We start from the raw sequence: 25759 nt of genomic DNA on the forward strand, positions 1-25759 counted from the left end.
GGAGCTTCGGTTGTTGCAAATGCCTTCACGTCTCCTCAAAAAAATATTTGGCATGTCCTCCTCACGAAAAGTTCCAACATAATGGCTACAGAAAAAATATAAGAAAAATCAGAATCCTCCATCTGGAGCTGCGTCACATATAATCATCTTTTTAAAAATGAGAAAACAAGAAAAAAAACATTGACCATTGACGAGAAAACAGTTTAAGAACAGCCCAGCAGAGATCATCTTCATTTCAGTCTTCCTATCTTTCCCAAATGGCCATCTCTTTACAGAAGCTCTTTATAGCTATCGCTTCAATTTTTCTTGTCTTCTTCCCCTCCCCACACCCTAAACTTTGCCACGGGTTAATGACCAACAGATGTATTCCCCAAGAATCTGAAGCTCTTCTTAGCTTCAAAGCATCCTTCAATGATTCCCAAGGCTATTTCAGTTCGTGGGTAAATGGAACAGACTGTTACAGCATGTGGAAAGGCATATCCTGCAACAAACAAGACAACCACGTTGTATCTCTCGATGTAAGTCCTTCGGGTTTCATTGAAGGTGTGATATCTGAGAGCTTGTGCCAACTTCGTTTTCTCACATCACTGAGGATAATAGGAGTACAAGGTACTAGCATTCTGCCTCCTTGTTTGGGAACTCTCTCTTATATTGAGACTTTACGTTTATATCTAAATGACTTTGGTGGGATGATTCCCCCTTTCATTTGTTTGCTCACCCGGCTTAAAGCTCTTGTTCTTTTTAGCAATAATTTCAGTGGCAACATACCTATTTGTTTAGGCAATCTTTCTTCTTTAACTGCCCTTTCCATTGCTTCCAACCAACTTAGTGGAAGCATACCAGCTTCCCTGGGTGATTTTTCTTCATTAATTGGCCTTGACCTTAGTACCAACAAACTGAGTGGAAGCATTCCAGCTTCTCTTGGTAATATTTCTTCTTTAACTTGCCTTGTCCTTGATAACAACCAACTTAATGGAAGCATACCAGCTTCTTTGGGTAGCAATTCTTCTATTGAGATTCTTGCCCTTAATCACAACAAACTCAGTGGTAGCATACCAACTTCTCTTGGAAGTCTCTCAATGTTGAGTGATTTAGATCTTCGAGACAATCAACTGAGTGGTACCATTCCAGCTTCCTTGGGCAATTTGTCTTTCCTTGAATATTTCCGTATTAAAAATAACCAACTATTTGGAACCATTCCCCCTTCATTTGCTCATCTTTCCTCCCTATATGAATTCGATTGTAGTGGCAATGGTTTCAACGAAACCATCTCGTCTTCTTCACTTCCATTTTCTTTAGTTAATTTAGTCCTAGCGCTAAGCCATTACCAGTTGATTTCAGAAACTTTCTTTCACAATCTCACGAGGCTAAAGTTTTTGCATTTATCTGATTGTGTGTTAAATATTAGCACAACTTGGATTCCACCCTTTAAACTGGATCAGTTATCTTTGGTGTCATGTATGATTGATGGTGAATTTCCAACTTGGATTTCGACACAATCTTCACTTTTTTTTATTGGAATTAGTTAACGCTGGTCTTGTAGGAGAAATCCCTTCTTGGCTATGGAAAACTAGTCCTCTATTGCGATTTCTGAATCTTTCAGGAAATCGTTTGAATGGAAGCCTATTATCAAATACTTCAATACAAATGCAATTGGAAATGCTAGATGTGTCTAAAAATGCATTGAGTGGGAGCATGCCATCATTGTGGTCTCCTAGCATAAGACATTTGCTACTTAATGATAATTTGTTTACTGGCAATATTCCTCCAAGTTTGGGTAGATTATCTCAACTTGAGCTATTAAATCTCGCAAACAATAAGTTAACTGGGCCAATCCCTGTGAGCTTGTCCAATTGTTCTCTCCTTATTGTGTTAAATTTGGGGAATAACAGTTTGGAGGGAAGCTTACCACATGAGCTTAATAAGCTAACTGAATTATATTCATTAGCTGTTCATAGTAATAACTTTAATGGATCATTCCTTCCAACAATAGAAAATTGTTCAAAACTTCAAGTTCTTGATATTGGAAATAATTTATTTGGAGGTGAAATACCAAGATTACTCAAAAATCTTTTAGAGCAAAGAGTATTGGTCATGAAGGAGAACAATTTTATAGGGAATATTCCTCTAGAGATAGGCCAATTGTTGAACCTCCAAATCTTGCTCCTTTCTTCCAATCACATCTCAGGTGCAATTCCACACACAATTACATCATTGCAAGCAATGGCAATAAAAAACCAAGATGGTTTTATACTTTCCGCATCCAAACTATCCAATGTAGTATTATATCAAGATGGACTAGATATGACTTTAAAAGGAAGGGTTGAGCATTATCCATATATTCTTTCCACTCTCACATGCATAGATCTCTCAAACAATGAATTGGAGTGAGAAGTTTCTTCTAATTTTGGGAATTTGAAGGGGTTGATGCTTCTAAATCTTTCAATGAACAATTTGAATGGAACCATTCCAAAAAGCTAAGGAGAAATAAGACAACTAGAGTCATTAGACCTTTCAAGAAATTATTTTTCAGGACAAATCCCAGCAGAGCTTGAATCTTTAAGCTATTTGGGTTCATTGAATTTATCGAACAACAATCTTTTAGGGAGTATACCATAGGGAACACATATGACCAGCACATTTGAAGAATCCTCTTATTCAGGGAATCCTTATTTGTGGGGGTGTCCCCTACCCAAAAATTGTTCTTGGCCACAATTTGCTCCTACTCTTGACCCTCCAATATCAATAAAAAAAGAGAATAAAAGCATTGAATATACATGGTATAATATATCACTTGGATTGTCATATGGAGCAGCTTTTGGAGGGATAATGTCATTGATCTCAATAAAAGTTAGTTGGAGGAGGAAATACTTTGATAAAGTTGATACAATCCTAAAGATTTTATTTCCATGGATGAAGAACTTCAGACTATGAGGAGATTCAACTACAATTCTAAGAAATATTAGAGGTAAATAATGATTTTTGTTCTTTGAAGTGTTTATCATTATTTATAATATTATAATGCTAGAATTGAAAAGGAAATTTGTACTTAATATTCTGAAAAAAAAATTATCTATCAATTACAAGTTGTCCATAGTACTTTTTAAATTATATAATTGTTTCATTATTATGTAACTTTATATATAGGAATATATTTCTCCAAGGGATGGTTTCTTGCTAGGCCAGCCCCACTAAAGACATGTTGTTGTTGGTTGCATCACTCAACATATTATGAGTGTATTGCTTGTGTTGAATAAAGATTGTATATATATTCTTTTATTTCTCTAATCTATTATGCATGGTTTTAGGAATAACCTACTTGTAATAGAAAGTTTCTATACTTTTATGAAGAAAGGAAATATTTCAATTATTTTAAAATTCATCATTTTGTTTAGATATGTGAAACCAAGAATATTGGTGAAACACTTTATGTACCACAAAAAATCTAGTTCTAAGCAAACATTGAAGTGTAAATAATATGTAAATGTAAATGGTTTTTTGTTCATAGAAAGTGTGAAATATTTTTCTTCTCCATTCAACATTATTAGATGTCTTGAAAAATTAACTTCTCAAAAATGTACATTCATTGATTCTCATTTCTCATTGGCTTATGATTTTAATTATTGTATTTTTTCCTTACAAGTATAGAATATTCTATGTAATAGTTTGATTGTTTGTATGATTTCTAGCATATATATAGGTTTTATTTTAAAGTACTACTTATACATTCATTAGTTCTCATTACTTATTGGATATTCATTTTGATTAATCTATTTTTTCTCAAAAGTATAGAATATTTATAATAACAATTTGATTGTTTCATGGATTGTTGGCATATACATAGCTTTTCTCCTTTTGGAGTACATTTGTTTAGATATAAAAAAATATCACAATTCAACATTATAGATAAATATCATAATACCAATGTGAAATCCAATTTAATATTTAGTAGTTTGTGTATAAGTATTATAATATATGGTCTGAAAATATTCAAATAAAAATGTCATTAAAACCTAGTAAAAAGTTGAAGTGATTGATTATTTTCCAATACTAGGTTTGCACAATAGTTCTTTTGCATACTATACATGGGTCCTAATGCCTCTTGAGATTGGAATTCCATTGTTGTGTATTTACTTTGATAGCATTATTCATTGAATGATTGATGGTGACTTTGTAGCTTGAATTTCAACATAATTTTTTCTTTTTAGTTAGAATTAGTTACTAGTGGCCTCATGGAAGAAATTCCTTCTTGGATATGGAAAATTATCCTCTATTGTAATATTCTAATCTTTAAGGAAATCTTCTGAAAGGAATCCTATTATTAAATAATTCTACATGGATACAACTAGAAATGATAGCTATGTCTAAAAATGCATTGAATGGGCATATGTCATCATTCTAGTCTCCTAGTATAAGGAATTTGCCACTCAATGATAATTTATTCAGTGGTAATATTCCTCCAAGTTAGGAATATCATATTCACTTGAGCTAGTAAACGTTGCAAACAACAAATTGACTAGGTTGATCCCTAAAAGTTTGTCCAATTGCTATGTCCTTATTGTCCTATATTCAAGGAATAATAGTTTGGAGGGAAGTGTATGACATGACTTCAATAATATAATTGAATTATATTCATTAGTTGTTCATATTAACAATTTGAATGGATCATTCCATGCATCAATAATAAATTGTTCAAAGTTACAAGTTATTGATATCGAGAACAATTTATTTGGAGGTGAAATACCAAGGTTACTCAAAAAAAATTCAGAGCTAATAGTATTGGTTATGAAGGATAACAACTTAATAGGGAATATTCCTTTAGAAACATGCCAATTATTGAACATCCAAATCTTGCCCCTTTCTTCAGATAATTACTTAGGTCCAATTTTATATGCGGTTACATTATTACAAGCAATGACAATAGAAAGCGAAAATGGTTTCAAATTTTGCACATCCAAACTATCCAATCTAGTATTATATCAAGATATATTAGATGTGACATTAAAAGGAATAGAAGAGAAGTATCCATATATTCTTCCCACTCTACCATGCATAGATCTATCAAACAATGAATTGGATGGAGAAGTTTCTTCTAATTTTAGGAATGTGAAGGGGTTGATGCTTACGAATATTTCAAGGATCAATTTGAATTGAACCAGTCTGCAAATCTTGGGAGAAATAAACTAGACTCATTAAACCTTTGAAGAAAAAAAATATTTAGTACAAATCCCAGCAGAAATTGAATCTTTTAGCCATTTGGGTTCAATGAATTTATCAAGAAATAATATTGTAGGGAGTATATGACAAGGAGCACATATTACCAACACATTTGAAGAATCATCTTATTTATGGAACCCTAATTTATGGGGATGTCCCCTACCCAAAAATTATTCGTAGCCACAATTTTCTCCTACTCCAATATCAATTAACAAAGAAAAGAAAAATATTAAATATCAATGGTATGATATAGCACTGCGATTGTCATATGGAGTAGCTTTTGGATAGATAATATCACTAATATTTAAAAAAGTTAGTTGGAGGAGAAAATACTTTGATAAAGTTGATACAATCCCAAAGATTTCATTTCCGTCGATGAAGTTTGATACTATGAATGGATATATCTACAATTCAATGAAATGTTAGAGGTAACAATATTTTTTTTGTTCTTTGAAGTATTTATCATAATTTAAAATATTTTAATGCTATAATTAAAAATATTGGCCATTTCATCTATCAATTTTAAATTGTTTATCTAGTATTTAAAATTATGTAATCCTTTTTTTTACTAATATATAACTTTATATATAAGAATCTATTTCTCTATAGGTTGGGTTTTTACTATATTGGCTTTACTAGAGACATGTTATTTTTGTTGGCACTATTGGAATCAAGGAACACTGAGAAGGGGGGGTGAATCAGTATTCTGCAATCTTTAACTTTATTAAATTGTTCTTTCAACCGCTTAATACATATGAACAAAAGAAAGATGCAAGAACATAAAGCAAATAACCACAACAACTTAACACCAAGAGTTTTGTATAGGGAAACCTAGTTAAGGGAAAAACCATGATGGGGATGAACCCACAATATAAGTATACTCTTTAGAAGTATAAAAATATTATAATTGGGGAATGTACATGCATTCAGGCATACTACCTAGATTTGACTGCTCAAAAGAGAGAGACTCACTACCTACAACTCAAATACAAAGATTACACATTGTTTGAATTGATTAAAAACATCTACAAATACCAAAGTATAGTTTCAATTAATCTCATTACATCAATTTCATAATTTTCTCACATTTGATCTTATACTACTCTGTTACATTGTTCTTCTATAATTTTGAGCACCAATCTCTAGCCTACACACATGTAACTGTGCACAATTGATCGCTAACACCTTCCATACACCCAAGATTATCAAAATAATCGCCCTTATATATGCATAAAAATAAATCACATCCATCGCTAGTAGGCTCATCAAGACTTAGCACATTATTGAAATGTGTACACCTTGTCGATTGAATTAGAACTCCAATGCTTATGCTGACTAAAAAGAATTGTCCACATGCTTCCCCAAATATCGGCCAAACTCCCTAGAACACAAAATCAATCACCAAAATTGTTCCATAAATTTTGCATAATGATCAACTACACAAGTTGGCTTGATACTCACTAGCAGACCAAAAACTAGTACTCAAAGGCTTCTAAATTGCATACTAATTATCACTGGAGATCAAAACATTGGAATAAGGTCATCTGACTACCTTACCTTAGATCTGCAAGACAAAATATACAATAGAAATAAAATGCCAACCAAAATACTATACATTGTTTGATACTATGTTCTAGCTTGCCATACTTAACCAAATCTTCACTCTGACTTCTGATACAAGAAAATGAGGCACTTCATATGGGATTATTAACTTGGGTTGTCATCAATGACAATATCTAAGTAGCTATGCCTAGTGTTTCTTGCCAACAATCTTTCCCTTTGGCATTGATGGCAATACTTAATGAACTATGTTGAAATATGAACATTATAAAACTCAAAAACTCTAAAATTCTAGACTCCCCTTAAGATGCATATACCATTTTTTTCTCCCCTACTCTTCCCCTTTCACATAAATGGAAAAGGTACAAATCCACACACCAAAAATCGATGCAAAAACTTATGAACAGACTAGATATTTACAAAAAAAACTCCATAATTTACAAGAGCTTAAGATGTCTACAAAAATGTTCTTCAACAGGTTCAAATCATTGTCCCAACCCTTCTTGAGACACTCCAACACTGAAATGTGACCAATGAATAAAAATGCTTGCATCTTTGTAGTCTAAAGATCTATCGGATCACTAGTTACCATAGTAGCTTGGGCTTCCTTCAAAGCAATAAACATTGTTTCCATCTTGGGAGATATTAAACTTTGAAGTTCACCAACTCTGCCAAAAATCCTATCCATATCTTGCATTAAGCTCTTACTTTTTCCAAGAAAGGCTATGACTTGAGCTTCTTGACTGGCCATAGAGATTGTTAAAGGATCAAAAGACTGTGAGATACTTGCCAGTAGGTTCTCATTTTCCTTTATCTACTTCTCAATCTCCTCAATAGATTTGGAAGATGATAAACATGACTTGTAGGCACTACCTCCTTCAAATAAGGCATTTTGAATGCTTTTCAAACAAGTGTCTAACAATATCCTATCATCTACAAGCATAAATTTCAACATATGAAATCTTTTTGCATTATATTCATTTTGGGTCCTAATTTTAGCAAACTTCTCCAAAGATTCAAAATCAATACTTACTGTATTTATCAAGCTCTTTAGCTATTCAGATGGATAATCAAATGTGTCCTTTTGGAATATGGGCATTATCTTCTCTAAGACACTGAAAGCAAGACTTAGCAATTCATTATCCTCCATGTGAGATTTTAGCATCTCTTCTCTTGCCTTAGCCTATTCAAGTGATGCTAGATTCAACTTCTGAATCAGAGAAAGAGTGTCTAAGTTGATAGCAGAGAAAACTTTACTAGCGATTTTTTGCCAATTGGCAAATAGTTGGGATTAAGGATTTTGAAAATTGGCTAATATAAGAGTCAAGGGTTTATCTCTCATTTGCCCGATTTTTCTGCATTTTTGGTTGTAAGCAAAGTGTTTTGCCACCATCTTTTGGGTCTAGTCATACTTTTTGTGTCTTTTTCGCCAACAAATTAAAGAGTTCCAATGTGCATGCACCCATTTATTCGCCAATATCAGCTAAGTAGTTGGATACAAAAATTGTTTAGGATGACCCATTTCGCCAACCATTTTGTAAGTTGTCATTTAGGAGGACCCATTTTCGCCAACCGTATTGTAAGGGAATGACAATTATAGGCCCATGATCGCCTTGGAAATTGAAATGTATCATTTTTTTAGCTGGGTAGATTTGCCTATTTTCACTCAACGATGCCAATAGCCCTCTTAAATTCGCTAAAATTAAAGATTAATTTTTAAATGGCTCATAAAATTTGCCAAATTTGGATTGGTATAAACACAGTCAAAAGTTGGTACTTTATTGTCCCAATTTGTTCTTTTTTGAGATCTTTATAGTCGATTCAAACAAACAATTTTCTACTACAAATATTGATGTATACGAACTTTGACAAAACCAATTTGTAAGTGTGAGTGAAAATTTCCTTTTTAGTATTATAACATTATTTATCCGTAGAGTTTGTGAATTTTAGTTTATTTTTAAAAATTATTTTGTAGGGTTTCATTTATTGTCTTAGTAATCGAGACTCAGGGAAGCAAGGTCTATCTTCTTAGTTCTGATAATATGATGAAACTATAAACATCCAGTCAACTACTAAGAGGGGGAGTGAATAAGTAGATAGAAAATTAACTAAACTTTCACCAACCTTATTTCCAACTCAAAAATAACTCACAAAGTTTACCAGTTTAGACACTTTAACTAATCTACAGTTGCACTGTTAAACTTTACCGGTTGACCTAAAACTTTAGTGATATAAAGCAACAGATCTGAAACTTCAATATCCTTTGACAAAAACCTTAAACCACTTCACTAATACTAGTAATATCATATTTTAGATCATTTTCAATCATGTAAATGTATCTATGCAGATTTACCAATCATTCATATCAACCATACCAAAAACACATCCACAAAACCATTCACCACTTGACACGATGATTTTTCACGTGGAAACCCAAATGTTGAAAAACCATAGTGGCGATGAATACTCACAAGTATTTTGAACTCTTCTAAAGTTCGCCCTGTCAGGAGCCAAGCCCGGTTAGAAGCTTATACAATAATGTCCTATTAGGAATAGATCCAGTTAGGACCACCTTGTTAAGGGTTTGACTACATATACCCCGTTAAAGGTAATACCCTATTAAAGGTAACCTCGGTGGAGGATTTCAAATCCAAGCTAATAGATCACCTAGTTAGAGGATTTTAACAACAAGCCTGTTACAGCTTACCCAGTTAAGGGATTTTACTGTTGTAATGGTTAGAGAACAAAAGGTTCTTGACTTATCTGGAAATAGCACTTCCTTGCTGAATCAGATCCTTTACTAATCCTATCTTCCTTCACATTATTTTGCAGATACACCTCCTGGCTAGACAACAATCACTTTCATACTTAACCAAATTTGCCAACACTTTATTGAATCAAATCATCGACCTTATAAGCAAATACATTAGGTCGGTAACACAACACAAACCCTACAATTCTCATAGAGATTACAAACACATCAGTTCAATCTTGACCATTGGATTACATGCAATCAACTTCACATTCTTCTAGGCATCTACAACCCCTCTTGGATTGTTGCACTTTGAATCTTGTAACATCATATGTTTTTCTTTTCATACTATGCATTTGATCGTTCCCAAGTAAACGGTTATCTTTACGTGCTAAAACCTTTTCAAAACTCAACATGTGCAACAAGCTTATGTGGCATCATCATTCGGTCATAGACCATCATAATTGATCTCCAAGATTCATCGGTTGGGGTTACCAGTTGATCATCACTGCATCATTACCAGTCGCTTTACTACTTCATTACTAGTTGCATTACTGCTTCATTACCGGTTGCAAATGACATGAATGACAACACTATACTTCTTCAATGCAATCTTAATGTAATGCCAACATTCTCCCCCTTTGGCATTGATGGCAATACAAATATCAATACCAATTGATTGTCACGATTGAGAGTAAAGCATACACATAGGTATAGGAATCCTGGTTTACATTTTCTAACGTAAGCTATCCTTCAACTAAATCTTCATGTCTTCAACTGGTAATTGGTCTGCAATCTATCTTTTCTCCTTAACATATAAAACTATCAATCATATACATTTCTTCTCCCCCTTTGACAGTAATGCCAAAGTGAAGGTAAGCCATTATTTTTCTTATCAATGCTTCACTGATCTGCAATTAGTTGCTCCCCCTATGGAGCAGCTCCATTCTTCACCAATCCTTCTTCAAGATTTTCAATAGGTTCCAGGATTGATGTCTTCCATATTTGCTTAATTGACTTCATGTAGGGGTACAACCCCTAACTCACCTCTGAGATATTCAAATGTAGCCTTAGGTAGAGGTTTAGTAAAAATATCTACTAGCTATTCTTTAGTGGAAATATGCTTCGGTGATAAATCTTTGCTTTGAACTTTCTCTCTTAGGAAATGATACTTCAGCTCTATATGCTTTGTCCTGGCATGCAACACCAAGTTCTTAGAAATATTTGTAGCACTGGTGTTATCACAAAAAATTCTTACCAGTTCTGATATCTTTAGCTTGAAACCCTCCAGGATGTGTTTCATTCAAATTGCTTGGGTAAAATTCATGTAAGCTGCAATAGACTCAGCTTCTACTATTGATTGAGAGATACAAATTTGTTTCTTGCTGCTCCAAGAAACTAATCTGCCTCCAAGAAAAAATGCTCCTCCGGATGTACTTTTCCTATCATCAACATTGTCTGCCCAATCTGCATCAGTATAGAATTTTAAGTCAAAGTCTCCTACATATGGATACCATAATCCATAATCTATTGTACCTTTCAAGTATCTCAAAAATCTCTTAGTTGCAATCATGTGTGACTCCTTTGGATCTTTCTTAAATCTGGCAACCAATCCTACTACATGAGCTATGTTTGGTCTGTTGTGGACAACATAATGTAGCTTACTTATCATGGATCTATATTCTTTTTCATGAACTAGTGCAGAATCATCTTCCTTTGACAATTTACAGCCTGTAACCATTGGTGTTTCAACTAGTTTACAATCTCCCATTCCAAAAGTTTTCAACACTTCCTTCACATACTTGGATTGAGTAATAAAAATACCTTCCTTCATCTGTTGGATTTGTAAACCTATGATAATTTGTATCTCACCTACCAGTGACATCTCAAATTCATTCTTCATTTCATTACCAAAATCATGACACATATCATCAAAAAATACCTCACTTACCAGTATTTTATCTCCTTCTATCTTGAGATATATGTTACTATCTTTACTAAGTGAGAGTGCAATATTTCATACCATGCTCTTGGTGCTTGTTTCGAACCATATAATGCCTTATGTAGCTTTCACACCATATCCTTTTCTTTTGTTAATGCATAACCATCTGGCTTTTCTATGTAGACTTCTTCCAATATTCCATTTAAGAATGTTGATTAAACATCCATCTGATATACTCTAAATCTTTTGTATGCTACAAATGCAAGTAGAATCCTTAATCCTTCCAATCTTGCTACTGGTGTAAATGTCTCACCATAATCTTCACCTTCCTCTTGTGCGTATCCTTTGCATACCAGTCTGGCGTTATTCCTAACCACTACTCCATCTTCATTAAACTCATTTCTGAATACCCACTTTGTGCCTATTACATTCTTGTTTTCTGGTCTGGGTACCAATGACCATGTATTATTCTTCTCTATCTAATCAAGTTCTTCTTCCATTGCCTTGATCCAGTCTTCATCTGCAAATGTTTCTTTTGCTGCTCTAAGAAAAATGGTGGAGATCATACATAAGTTTTCTCTTAGCCTTCTTCTAGTTAACACACCTGCGCCCTTGTCTCCTATAATCTGATCGGGGTTGTGATTAAGTCTGACATGCCTTGGAATAACTTGATCTTGGTTTCAAGGTTCTTCTTCTTCTTCACTTTCTTCATCTTCTATTGGACCTTCCTGTTCCAGTTGAAATGGGGCTTCTATATTCAGTTCTCCAACTTCTGGCTTTACCGGTTCTAGTTCCAAAAATAGTGTGTTTGGTTCTTCTTTTTCCTTCTTACTGGTTCCTTCAAATTTTTCAAGAAATTCATCTACCCAGACATTGACACTTTCAATGATCTTCTTAGTCCAGTTGTTGTAGCACTTGCAAGCTTTGCTCTTGGTGGAGTAACCAATAAATATGCCTTCATCACTTTTGGCATCAAACTTTCCAATATAATCACTTCTTTTAATAAAGCATCTATACCAAAAAATTTTAAGTAGCTGACATTCAGTGATCTACCATACCAGTATTCATAGGGTGTTTTGTCTTTACCTCTTTTGAATAGTATCCGGTTCATTGTATAAATAGTTGTGCTGACAACTTCTCTCCAAAATGTCTTAGCTACACCTCCTTGAATTAAAATAGTCCTAGCAGCTTCAACCACTGATTGGCTATTCCTTTCTACAATATCATTCAACTATGGTGTCCTTGGTGCAGATAGCTGCCTCTTGATCTAATTGTTTTCACAATATCTAGTGAATTCCTCTAAAGTAAATTCACCACCTTGATCAGTTCTTAAGCATTTCAGCTTCCTTCCACTTTCATTTTCTACCAATTCTCTGAATGCCTTAAATTTGCTAAATACTTTTGTCTTGTATTCCAAGAATATGACCCACATCATCCTTGAGAGGTCATCGGTAAATATCATGAAGTACCTATCTCCTTGAATACTCCTAGTCCTCATTGGTCCACATAGGTCGGTATGAACCAAATCTAGCAAATGTTCAACTGAGAAAGATTTTCTCTTGAAGGTTTAGGATGTCATTTTCCCTAACTGACATTTCTTGCATAAAACATTCACCGATTTGTCCAATTGTGACAAACCTCTTATTGATTTTGACTTGAGGACTCTTACAATGTTATCAAAATTCACATGGCAAAAGCTCTGATACCAATGCCAACTATCTTCTACTTTTGCAATCAAACAACTATTGACTTTAGAGTTTAAGTGAAATAAGTTACATCTAGTTTGTTTTCCTATTGCAATCAGTTCACCTTTGCTTCCAAAGATCTTGCAAACTCCATTCTTGAATTCTAATGGGTAACCTTTGTCATTGAGTTGAGAAACATTCAAAAGATTGTGTTTTAGACCTTCAACCCATTAGGCATCATCTGCACTACTCTTACTAATCAAGGAGATGGATCCTTTGCCTTTCACCATGCAGGGAGAGTTGTTCCCAAATCTAAGACCACCTCCACTAAATTCTTCCAATGTTAGAAACTTGCTCCAATCTCCAGTCATGTGGTGTGAGCAGCCACTGTCAATAATCCAGTCATCTGAACTATCCAAGTGAGAAATCAATGCCTTCTAATCTGATATGTCTTTTTTTATGGCAACAAAGACAATGTCCTCTTTGAATCTTCCTCAAATTCTTCATTACTAATACCTCCATCTACTACAATGAAAAAATTTCTTTTTCCTTTTCCTTTACACTTCTTATATTTCTCTCATTTTTTCTCGTTATCTCCATTAGGGCAGTTGTTAGATTTTGGCATTATAACAGACAATGGAAGATTGTTGGCATTTCAATAAGGATATTGAGAAGGTTGTTGATGATTATGGATATAACTGATTAACGATGTTTACTATCTTGATATTATTATTTTGTCATTGATGTCAAGAAATTGATTTTCTAATTCAGTATGATCTTGCCATATCTTGAGAAGTATGATTTGAAGAATATAAAGATGTCGGTAAAAGACATAGAAAGATTATGATGAATAAGAAGATGAATAAGGTATTCAATGGGCAACTATTACCAAGTCAGACAATGATGAGATCATGATGTTTAGATTGTTTTGACATCATACATATGTTGTAAATTGTAAGGTTAATACTATACTATGTTACCACCTAAAGAACCTAGTTGGTAAACCCAAAGAACCTAGTCGGTAAACCCTAAGGAACCTAGTCGGTAAACCCTAAGGTTATCGCTATCTGTTAATGAAGGCGAATGTCTATCGAGTGAAGTTTAGTATTTACCGAGTTGTAACTGAGTTGTTACCAAGTTGTAACCAAGCTGTAAGAGAATGCATTAAATGTTTACATGCATTATTTAATGAAAGAAGATGATAGGCTGGAACTGATTAAATGATTGATATGTCATAAATAAAGTTTGTTAAGAATCTAAGGCAATGGAAGATCGACAGGAAGATCTACAGTTCAGATTGAACCGCAATACCCTAGCACAAGTTCCAAGAAATATATGCAAGTTCCAAGGCGAGGTAAAATATTTTCAAATTGAAGGATACATTGAACATGGTCAAGCATGAAGATCTGATGGCTATGATTGATCATGGGAAATGTGATCAAGGAGATTAAGCAGTCAGCTAATTGTTTATAAATAGGGAACTATTGATAAACAAAGCATGCGGGCAAGTGTATGCACAGGGATGCTACTTAGTGATTACCGAGCACAGAAGCTTGAAGACCTATTTGAATAACAGAGTATAGAAGCCTAGCAGATGGACAAGATTAGTTCTATGTCTAGATTGTATTGAACAAATAAGAATATGCTTTAGCATTTTAGATGTGAAGTTGCAGATAGATTTTTATTATTGTTATTTTTTGAAGTGATAGAAAATATCTTAACCGAGTGGACTTAACAGTCCTATTTGTAAAACCCTCTAGCAAGGTGACATTCTGATTGAGTGTTTGAAATCCTTTAACAAGGTCACTTCTAACAAGGTCAAGATCCTAACAGATTTGAGGGAAATCCCTTAATTGGGTCACATCTAGCAATGTGTTTGTAATCTTTAATAGGATTTGCTTTTAACCGAGCATACTCTAGAAGAGTATATTTCTTAGTGGGTCCGAAATCCCACAGTGGTTTTTCCCTATTTGGGTTTCCATGTTAAATATGGTGTTATGAGGTTTATGATGTTTATATGCTTTTGAGTTTGTATGTTTAGCAGTTTTGTTTATATTATTGAAGTATATGTTACCGAGGTTGAATCTAATGTTTTTATGGAAAATTAAGTTTGTATGATTCACCCCCCCCTCTCATCTTGTTGGCTATTGGATATGTACTTATATTAAGTATCACAACTATCAATTGGTATTAGAGCTTTGGACTGTAGAAGAAAAGTTTAAAGGCACTTGAGTTAAAGATCCAAAGATGTATAAGAGGGATGCATCAAAGCTGAACAAGTCAAGTTTCTCTACATGGCAGAAAAGGATGAAGTTGCACCTATCAGGAGTTGAGAATATGTTGTATACTATCTGGAGAATGATTTCATCACACCGACCACCTATCCATTGACAATGGAAGAGATAAAGACAAAGAAAGAACATATCCAAGCAATGATTGAAATAACATCTGCATTGACCAACTCAGAGTTTAATGACCTAGAAGGCTGCAATGATGCAAAGGCAATGTGGGATAAGCTCATATCTATATATGGAGGAGATGAACATGTTCAAAGAGCAAAAGTGGATAGTCTAAGAGGACAACTTGAATCCATGAGGATGAGTGAAGGTTAGAACATAACTCAGTACAGTACAAGACTAAAGGAGATTGTCAATCAAATCAAAGGAGTAGGTGGAACTATTGAAGAAAAGGATATAACAAGTAAGTTGTTAAGAACCCTTCTACCAGCTTATGCAATCCGAGTCTCTGCAATCAATGAATTGAGGTCTGTACCTAATATGCCAGTTTCTTTAGATGCTACTATTGGTAAGCTACATGCATTTGAGTTAATTAACTTTGATAACAGTGGATCTTCAGTAAATAAAGTTGAATCTGCATTTAGTTCATTTCATCTTGATGAATCTAATGATTACAATGAAAGAAAGTATAAATACTCTGAGGGAGATCATAGTGGAGCAAGTGAAAGGTTTCGTAAGAACATGGAAGAAGTACACAAACTGTATGAGGAAATCAGAAAGCAAGAAGAGTTTGAAGCACTTTTAGCCAAAAGGTTACTGAGAGGCAAAGGTAAGTATAAAGGAAAACTACCTTTGAAATGTTTCAATTGTGATAAGATAGGACATATGGCTTTTAACTGTCCTGACAAAGATTCTACTAAAAGGAGAGATTACCGAGATGACAAATAGAAAGATAATCATTATAGAGGACACCAAGACTTTAGAAGAAGAGATAGAAAGACATGCTTAATAGCTGATGAGGAATCCAATGATGATAAATTAGATGAAATTGATACAGAGGAAGTAGTTTATGTGGCTATCAAAGATGGATCAGATGAAGAAAGGTTTGAAGAAAAAGCCCTAATATCTCACATAAATACTAATGATTCTTGGATCATAGATAGTGGATGCTCACATCATGTGACAAGTGATAAACACAAGTTTGTTATATTAGAAGATTATGATGGAGGCTATGTTAGATTTGGTAATGATGCACCATGTCTGGTGAAAGGTAAAGGATCTATAACACTTCTTGACAATGCAAGAAGCAATGATGTGTATTGGGTTGAAGGTTTGAAATACAATTTGTTGAGTGTAACAGTCCTAAACAACATAGGTTACTGAATAGAATTTCAGAAAGGAATTGTCAAAGTTCATGACAAGAATGGAAAGTTAGCTGCTACCGGGACACAAATAAAAGGTAACACATTACACCTTGACTCAACTCAGAACAAGTGTGTGTATGCAGAGATAGATGATACTTGGTTATGGCATAAAAGGTTTTGTCATGTAAATTTTGATAATCTGATCAAAATAAGTAAGAAGCACCGAGTAGGAGGTCTACTGAGTCTTGAAAAACCTGAGATTGCTATGTGTCGAGGATGCCAGATGGGTAAGATGACAAGATCAATCTTTACAAGTAAGTCTTACACTTCTAAGGGAATTTTAGATCTTGTGCACACTGGTCTTTGTGGTCCTATGAAAGTTCAAAGTTATTATGGTGATAAATATTTCATATTATTTGTGGATGACTATTCAAGGATGATGTCAATAATGTTTTTAAAAGATAAATCAGAAGCTTTTCAAATGTTTAAATGGTACAAGGAAAGAGTTGAAAATGAAACAGGAAGACAACTGAAATGTCTTAGATCAGATAGAGGAGGAGAGTTCACATCTGATGAATTCAACTTATTCTGCAATGATCATGGTATTAAAAGACAAGTCTCTTCACTGAGAACTCCACAACAAAAGGGAATAGCTGAGAGAAGAAATAGATCTATTGTGGATTGTGCTAGAACACTAATTATTGAAAAGAAAGTGCCACAAACATTTTGGCGAGAAGCAATAAGCACAGCAGTTTACACCCCGAACCGAGTATAATTGAAGAAAGGTACTTTGAAGACACCATATGAAATCTGGTATGATAAGAAAGCTAATGTAAGTTATTTTAAAATCTTTGGAAGTAGATTCTATGTTCACAAAGATGATAGAAATGGAAAGTTTGATCAAAAGAGTGAAGAAGGAACATTTCTAGGTTATTCTTCTAGAAGCAAAGCATTTAAATGTCTGATCAAATCATCTAACAAAATAGTAGAAAGTGCAAATGTGAAAATTGATGAATTTGTAGAAAGAAATGATGAAGGAAATTCCAAGGAATTAGAAGACTATGATGAATTTGTCTATGTTCAATTGACAAGTCTTATCGAGAAGACTGTTGAAGAAAATGAAGAGAATATCCAGTTACCGAGTGATGAAGAAGATCATACAGAGCCTGCCAAGCCTATATTAGCCAAGTATGTCAGAAGACATCATGCACCAAGTCAGATTATAGGAGATAAGGATGATCCAATGATGACAAGGAACAAATTGAGATAGAACACATGTCTGATATCTGAATTTGAACCGATAATAGTGAAAGAGGCATTTAACAGTGAAGATTGGATAAATGCTATGACAGAAGAGATTGATCAAATCAAGAAGAATGACACATGGACACTAATCCCAAGACCGAAGGAAAAAAATGTAATCGGTACAAAGTGGATTTTCAGAAACAAGATAAATGAAAAAGGAGAGGTCATTCGAAATAAAGCAAGACTAGTTTGCAAAGGTTATGCTCAAGAAGAAGGAATTGATTATGGTGAAACATTTGCACCTGTTTCTAGACTTGAAGGAGTAAGAACAGTATTGGCATATGTTGCTTTCAAAAACTTCAAGGTATATCAAATGGATGTCAAATCTGCATTTCTGAATGGAATATTAGAAGAAGAAGTTTTTATTGAACAACCTGAAGGATTTGTTGAAGACAATAATAAAGATCAGGTATGTAAATTGAACAAAGCTTTATATGGTCTAAAACAAGCACCTAGAGCATGGTATGAAAGATTGCACTCTTATTTGATTAAGACTGGTTTTATAAGGACAAGTGAGAATAGCAATATGTACATGAAGAATGATGAAAATGGAATACTGATCTCAACCATATTTGTTGATGATATTATATTTTGTGGAAATGACTCTCTATGTAAGAACTTTGGAAATGAAATGAGAAAAGAATTTGAGATGTCATTAATCGGTGAGATAAAGTATTTTATAGGTTTATAGATACTGCAAATGAAAAATGAGATTTTCATTACTTAATCCAAGTACATAAACGAAATCTTGAAGAAATTTGGAATGGAGAATTCAAAACCAATAAGTACTCCTATGACTACAAACTGTAAATTATCAAAGAATGATGAATCTGCATCTGTTGATGAGATACTTTACCGATCTATGATTGGAAAGCTACAATATGTTGTTCACAGCAGACTAGACATAGCACATGCGGTCGGTATAGTTGCAAGATTCTCTGTAGATCCTAAGGAAACACACATGACAACAATCAAAAGAATTTTTAGATACTTGAAAGGCACTGAGGATTATGGCTTAGTATATCCAAAAGGAAATGATTTTGATTTAAAAGTTTATACTGATGCTGATTGGGCAGGCAACATTGATGACAGAAAAAGCACAAGTGGAGGAGCTTTATTTTTAGGAGAAAGACTAATGAGTTGGCTTAGCAAGAAACAAGGATGTGTTTCACAGTCAACAACAGAAGCTGAATACGTTACTGCAGCATTGAATTGTACCAACATTGCATGGATCAAACAACTATTGGAAGGTATAAATGAGAAAGTTACCAAGCCAGTAGCTATATTCTATCACGATATTAGTGCCATTAACATTTCAAAGAATCCTGTTATGCAATCTAAGACAAAGCACATCTCTATCAAATATCATTATCTTAGAGAAGAAGCTCAAGAGAAGAAAGTGGTGTTGGAGTATGTTAGCACAAAGGAACAAATAGCAGATATCTTCACCAAACCACTACCAAGGGACACTTTTGAATATCTCAAAAGTAAGTTAGGGGTCCTACCCCTATCTTCTACTCACTCACTGAGTTCAGTGAAAGCATCAATCCAATGACTCTATCGAATATCTTTTAGGAATTGATGCTGATTTGCACACTTTAGGAGGTTTTCTAAAGGTGTATAGGAAACAATACAGGAAACAATATAGGATACCATATAGGGAATAGGAATTGAAGATAAACTACTCAGACCAACACTGAATTGACACATTATAGCAGGAATTCACTTCATATAGGAAGAAATCATGTTTTAGTTCTTTACTTTTTGGCATTGTTGTCAAAGGGAGAGAAAACTGAGAAAGGGGAGAAGACTGAAAATTGGAAAGAAGACAAAAAAAGGAGAAGAAGTCTAATGTATGGGGGAGAAGTCGGATGATAGCAAGAGAGCATTTCAGCATTTCGAAATCATAACAATCCAAATCTTTTAAGGTCAAATCAATTGGTTTTACCATCAATGCCAAAGGGGGAGATTGTTAGCATTTGGCATTATAACAGACAATGAAAGATTGTTGTCATTTCAATAAGGATATTGAGAAGGTTGTTGATGATTATGGATATAACTGATTAAGGATGTTTACTGTCTTGATATTATTATTTTGTCATTGATGTCAAGAAATTGATTTTCTAATTCAGTATGATGTTGCCATATCTTGAGAAGTATGATTTGAAGAATATAAAGATGTCGGTAAAAGACACAGAAAGATTATGATGAATAAGAAGATGAATAAGGTATTCAATGGGCAACTATTACCGAGTCAGACAATGATGAGATCATGATGTTTAGATTGTTTTGACATCATACATATGTTGTAAATTGTAAGGTTAATATTATACTATGTTACCACCCAAAGAACCTAGTCGGTAAACCCAAAGAACCTAGTCGGTAAACCCTAAGGAACCTAGTCCGTAAACCCTAAGGTTATCACTACCGATTAATGAAGGCAAATGTCTACCGATTGAAGTTTAGTATTTACCGAGTTGTAACCAAGTTGTTATCAAGTTGTAACCGAGCTGTAATAGAATGCATTAAATGTTTACATGCATTATTTAATGAAAGAAGCTGATGAGGTGGAACTAATTAAATGATTGATATGCCATAAATAAAGTTTGTTAAGAATCTATGGCAACGGAATATCAGTAGGAAGATCTACAGTTCAGATTGAACCGCAATACCCTAGCACAAGTTCCAAGAAATATATGCAAGTTTCAAGGTGAGTTAAAAATTTTCAGATCGAAGGATACATTGAACCTGGTCAAGCATGAAGATCTGATGGCTATGATTGATCATGGGAAATTTGATCAAGGAGATTAAGAGGTTAGATAATTGTTTATAAATAGGGAACTATTGTTAAACAAAGCATGTGGCAAGTGTATGCACAGGGACGCTACTTAGTGATTACCGAGCACAGAAGCTTGAAGACTTGTTTGAATAATAGAGTATAGAAGCCCAACAGATGGACAAGATTAGTTCTATGTCTAGATTGTATTGAACAAATAAGAATCTGCTTTAGCATTTTAGATGTGAAGTTGCAGATAGATTTTTATTACTGTTATTTTGTGAAAGTGACAGAAAATCTCTTAATCGAGTGGACTTAACAGTCTTATTTGTAAAACCCTCTAGCAAGGTGACATTCTAATTGAGTGTTTGAAATCCTTTAACAAGGTCACTTCTAACAAGGTGAAGATCCTAACAGATCTGAGGGAAATCCCTTAACCGGGTCACATCTAGCAATGTGTTTGTAATCTTTAACAGGATTTGCTTTTAATAGAGCATACTCTAGAAGAGTATATTTCTTAGTGGGTCTGAAATCCCACAATAGTTTTTCCCTATTTGGGTTTCCACGTTAAATCTAGTGTTATGAGGTGTATGATGTTTATATGCTTTTGAGTTTGTATGTTTAGCAGTTTTGGTTATATTACTGAAGTATATGTTACCGAGGTTGAATCTGATGTTTTTATGGAAGATTAAGTTTGTATGATTCACCCCCCCCCCCTCTTATCTTGTTGGCTATTGGATCTATACTTATATTAAGTATCAGAACTATCAGCAGTTAGCAACAATATGTCATATCCAGTTACATGCAAAGCATTTCAGTGGTAGTTTACCTCTATACTTATCGGTACCTTTGGGTAACCGCTTGGCCAACAATGCTTCAAGTTTGATCATGCTATCTTCATCATATACCTCTTTGTTGGGTCTAGATTCATGACTGTAGCTTACTTCTCTTCTTTTTCTTACTGCTGGGGTAGAGACTAAGGTTTAAAATGTAGATTCTGAGCTCTGAATACTTCCATAAAAACCTTTTAATTCAAATGCAGTTAATTTACCAATGATAGAATCAAGAGTTACTTTGTCTTGTGAATAGATTTTATTTTTTGAATGGTTGCAACTCTGATAGTGTAGACCAGTAGAAGGGTTCTTAATGCCTTGCTAACCATAGTGGCATCCTTCACTGTACCTTCAACACTTTTGATTTTTCCAACTATCTCCTTGATTCTCTGACCATACTTTTGAATGTTTTCACCTTCATCCATTCTCATGTCATCAAATTTTCCTCTGAGACTCTCTTCCTTGGCTATCTTTACATGCTCATCACTGCCATAGATTTCTTTCAATTTCTTCCAAACTTCATATACAGTCTCCAATCCATGAACATCGACATATTCTGAATCTGACAAGGTACTGATGATGGCCTTCCATGATTGGTTGTTCTCATGTTGCTCCTTCTTCTGATCATCTATCAAAATTCCATGAGGCAAGTTATACTTAGTAACAACCTGATCCTAATACTGACTTCCTAAGCTCTTGATGTAAATCTTCATCCTATTACTCTAGATTTTGTAGTTATCTTTATTAAACATTGGACCTTCTCTCTTCATCATTTTCTACTAGATCTTTTCCTCAATTTGCTAGGCTTATACTCAAGAGGACCTAGAATGCTCTGATACCAATTGATAATATGATGAAACTATAAAGATCTAGTCAATTACTGAGAGGGGGGGTGAACTAGTAGATAGAAAATTAAGTAAACTTTCACCAAACTTATTTCCAACTCAAAAACAACTCACAAAGTTTACCAGTTTAGACATTTTAAAAGAATCTGTAGCTACATTGTTAAACCTTACCAGTTCACCTAAAACATCAGTGATATAAAGCAACATGTCTGAAACTTCAATATCCTTTGAGAAAAACCTTAAACCACTTGACTAATACCAGTAATAAAATATTTCAGATCATTTTCAATCATGTAAATATATATATGTAGATTTGCCAATCATTCATATCAACCATACTAGAAACACATCCATAACATCATTCACCTCTTGACACAATAATTTTTCACCTAGAAACCCAAATGGGAAAAACCACGGTGGGGATGAACACCCACAAGTATTTTGAACTCTTCTAAAGTTTGGTTTGTTAGGAACCAAGCCCGGTTAGAAGCTTATACAATAATTTCCTGTTAGGAATCCGATTAAGGACCACCCAGTTAAGGGATTGACTACAAATACCCTGTTAAAGGTAATACCTTGTTATAGGTAACCTCAGTGGAGGATTTCAAATCCAAGCCAATGGATCACCTAGTTAGAGGATTTTAACAACAAGCCTATTAGAGCTTACCTGGTTAAGAGATTTTATTGTTGTAATGGTTATAGAACAAGAGGTTCTTGACTAATTTGGAAATAGCACTTCCTTGTTGAATCATATCCTTTACTACTCCTATCTTCCTTCACATCATTCTGTAGATACACCTCCTTGTTCGGCAAGAATCACTTTCACACTTAACCAAATTTATCAACACTTCATTGAATCAAATAATCGACCTTATAAGAAAATACATTAGGTCAGTAACACAACACAAACCCTACAATTCTCATAGAGATTACAAACAGATCGGTTCAATCTTGACCATTGGATTCTATGCAATCATCTTCACATTCTTCTAGGAATCTACAACCTCTCCTAGATCACCACACTTTGAATCTTGTAACACATCATGCATTTTTCACTTCGTACTATGCATTTGATCATTCCCAAGATAAACGGTTATCTTTACATGGAAAAACCTTTTCAAAAGTCATCACGTGCAACATTCTTACATGGAATCTTCATCACCGATCATCATTTGGTCATAGATCATCACAATCGATCTCCAAGCTTCATCGGTTAGGGTTCTACTTCTCAACTAGTTAGGGTTACCGGTTGATCATAACTGTATCATTATCGGTTACTTTACTTCTTCATTACCGGTTGCATTACTACTTCATTACTAGTTGCAATTGACATCAATGACAATACTATACTTCTTCAATGCAATCTTCATGCAGTCCCAACAAGTTCTTAGTTTCTATTTCTTTTAGTTTGTATTTTTTGTGAGATGTCAAGTAGCTAGAGTCCTGAAAATGTTGAAGGGAGGCCATCAAAGAGAAAAATTAGAATCACAAGGTCATACTTCAGTAATGTTAATATTGGCGGTCCATCAAAGGGAGCTACAACATCTATACTTGGAGATGCACCAAAAAATATTGTTGAAGGATAAACCTCCAAGAAATATCGAAATGAGATAATCAAGATAGATACCAATGATGTATGTGATGTTCTAATGGAATTGGATTTACAGAATAGTTGGAATAAGTCAATTGAAGTTGATATAAATGTTGCAGGAAATGTTGATGTGAATGAACTAGATGATATTGCTCAGAAAGGCACAGATGATGTTGCTAGAACTACGGGAAAGGGAAAAAGAAGAATAAAATTGAAAGTGGGCCGCAAGTGGGAAATGACAAGGAATTTTTAGTTGGATTGGGTGTCAAGGTACCCATTCATTAAAGAAGTGTCAAATCCAAACAAAGATGAGCTTTCAACAGAATGCAAGTATATGATCTGTAGTTGGAAACTAAAAAGGGACAAGAAGTTGCAGCTAAAACTGGACACTATAGAGAAGCATAGCGGTAAAGTTTATGAAAAAGAAATCATAGATGGAAAAGAATGATTTGTGACTAGATGGAAAACAAAGGAAGAATTTAAACATGTTAAGTATGAAGAAGAGTATTAAGAGAATATGCAAATATTTGAGAAGAATTATAAACATCAAGGTTTGATTGAGGCTCAATTCAAACATATCATGTTAGAAATATTCAAGTCAAAAACTATTCAGTTGAGTGTTGTTTTTCATCTTTTGAAAAATGGTCATCCTATATTAGACTACCCTGACTTTGCTGCTTTATTAATATTTTTTAATGTTCCTATATTTCCTCAAAAACATTGGTCAAAAAATAGTGGATGGGAATGGGAAAGTCATCTTGGTGATGTGAAAATAGATGGTGTAAAGGAAAATATTAAACAGACAAAATTTATTGCATTATCTTTAGATGAAGTTACAGCAATAGATAATACTTCTTAGACATGTATGCATGTGTATACCATAATGAGACATGAATGAAAATCTTATTTACTCTATGTTATTAAAAAGAAAGAGATTTCCAAAGCATAAAATGTATTTGAGTTAGTTAAAAAATATTTAAAATAGTTTGGCGGTATGCATGACTTATCAATTACCAAAAATTTGGTATCTGTAGGAGTTGATAGAGCTACAGTGTTTCAATGTCATAGGAATGGTCTTTGTGCAAAGCTACAAAGTTCTATTTCACCATATGTGATTGGCATTCACTACATGACCCACAGATTGAATTTAGCTTTTAGAATTGTGAGCAAATTTGAATCAGTAGCTAGAGTTGAAAATATGGCTAGTGAGCTATACACATTTTTTTATCTAAGTCCCAAACAATTTGAACAATTTCAAAAATTTGCTGAGGGAATAACTGATAGAAACAAGCTTCTTAAAGATGTTGATATGAGATGGATCTCCTTGCAGTGACCAGCAGAAAGAGTTTTCTCTAACTATAAATCCCTGATTGGACTAATGTACCAACAACAAGGATCAGTAGACAAGGCTTCAGAGAATTTACATAGGTTAAGTGATGTAGAGACACTCTTAACATTGGTTGGAATTCTCCCCCTTTTGAATGAAATGAGAAATCTTGTGAAAGTATCTCAGGAAAGAACTTTGTATATTTAGGAATATACTAGTCTTCATACAAGGCTAATAATGACCCTTGATAATATGTATCTATTGCATGAGCCTTTTATAAAGGAATAATTTGCTAGCTAACATTTGATGACAGATCTAGAAAATC

The 25759-nt window shown here is 34.0% G+C and overlaps 1 protein-coding gene across 1 annotated transcript; it reads left to right on the top strand.

The window, feature by feature from the left end:
* The first annotated feature begins 350 nt into the window (after positions 1-350).
* On the top strand, positions 351-24360 carry LOC131052373 (receptor-like protein 35). Its single transcript, XM_057987022.2, has 2 exons — positions 351-1298; positions 24184-24360. The coding sequence occupies exons 1-2, from the start codon at positions 351-353 to the stop codon at positions 24358-24360; spliced, it is 1125 nt and encodes a 374-aa protein (XP_057843005.2).
* The last annotated feature ends 1399 nt before the right edge of the window (positions 24361-25759 follow it).

Source organism: Cryptomeria japonica, chromosome 9, assembly GCF_030272615.1.
Source record: "Cryptomeria japonica chromosome 9, Sugi_1.0, whole genome shotgun sequence".
In the NCBI taxonomy this organism is placed as follows: Eukaryota; Viridiplantae; Streptophyta; class Pinopsida; order Cupressales; family Cupressaceae; genus Cryptomeria; species Cryptomeria japonica.

Bases quoted from the DNA above. Each gene is read 5' to 3' on its own strand.
- LOC131052373 (XM_057987022.2), top strand. From the start codon at position 351: ATGACCAACAGATGTATTCCCCAAGAATCTGAAGCTCTTCTTAGCTTC. The intron at 1,299-24,183 runs GTTAATTTAGTC...TTGGATTTACAG, and splicing joins CTTCACTTCCATTTTCTTTA to AATAGTTGGAATAAGTCAAT.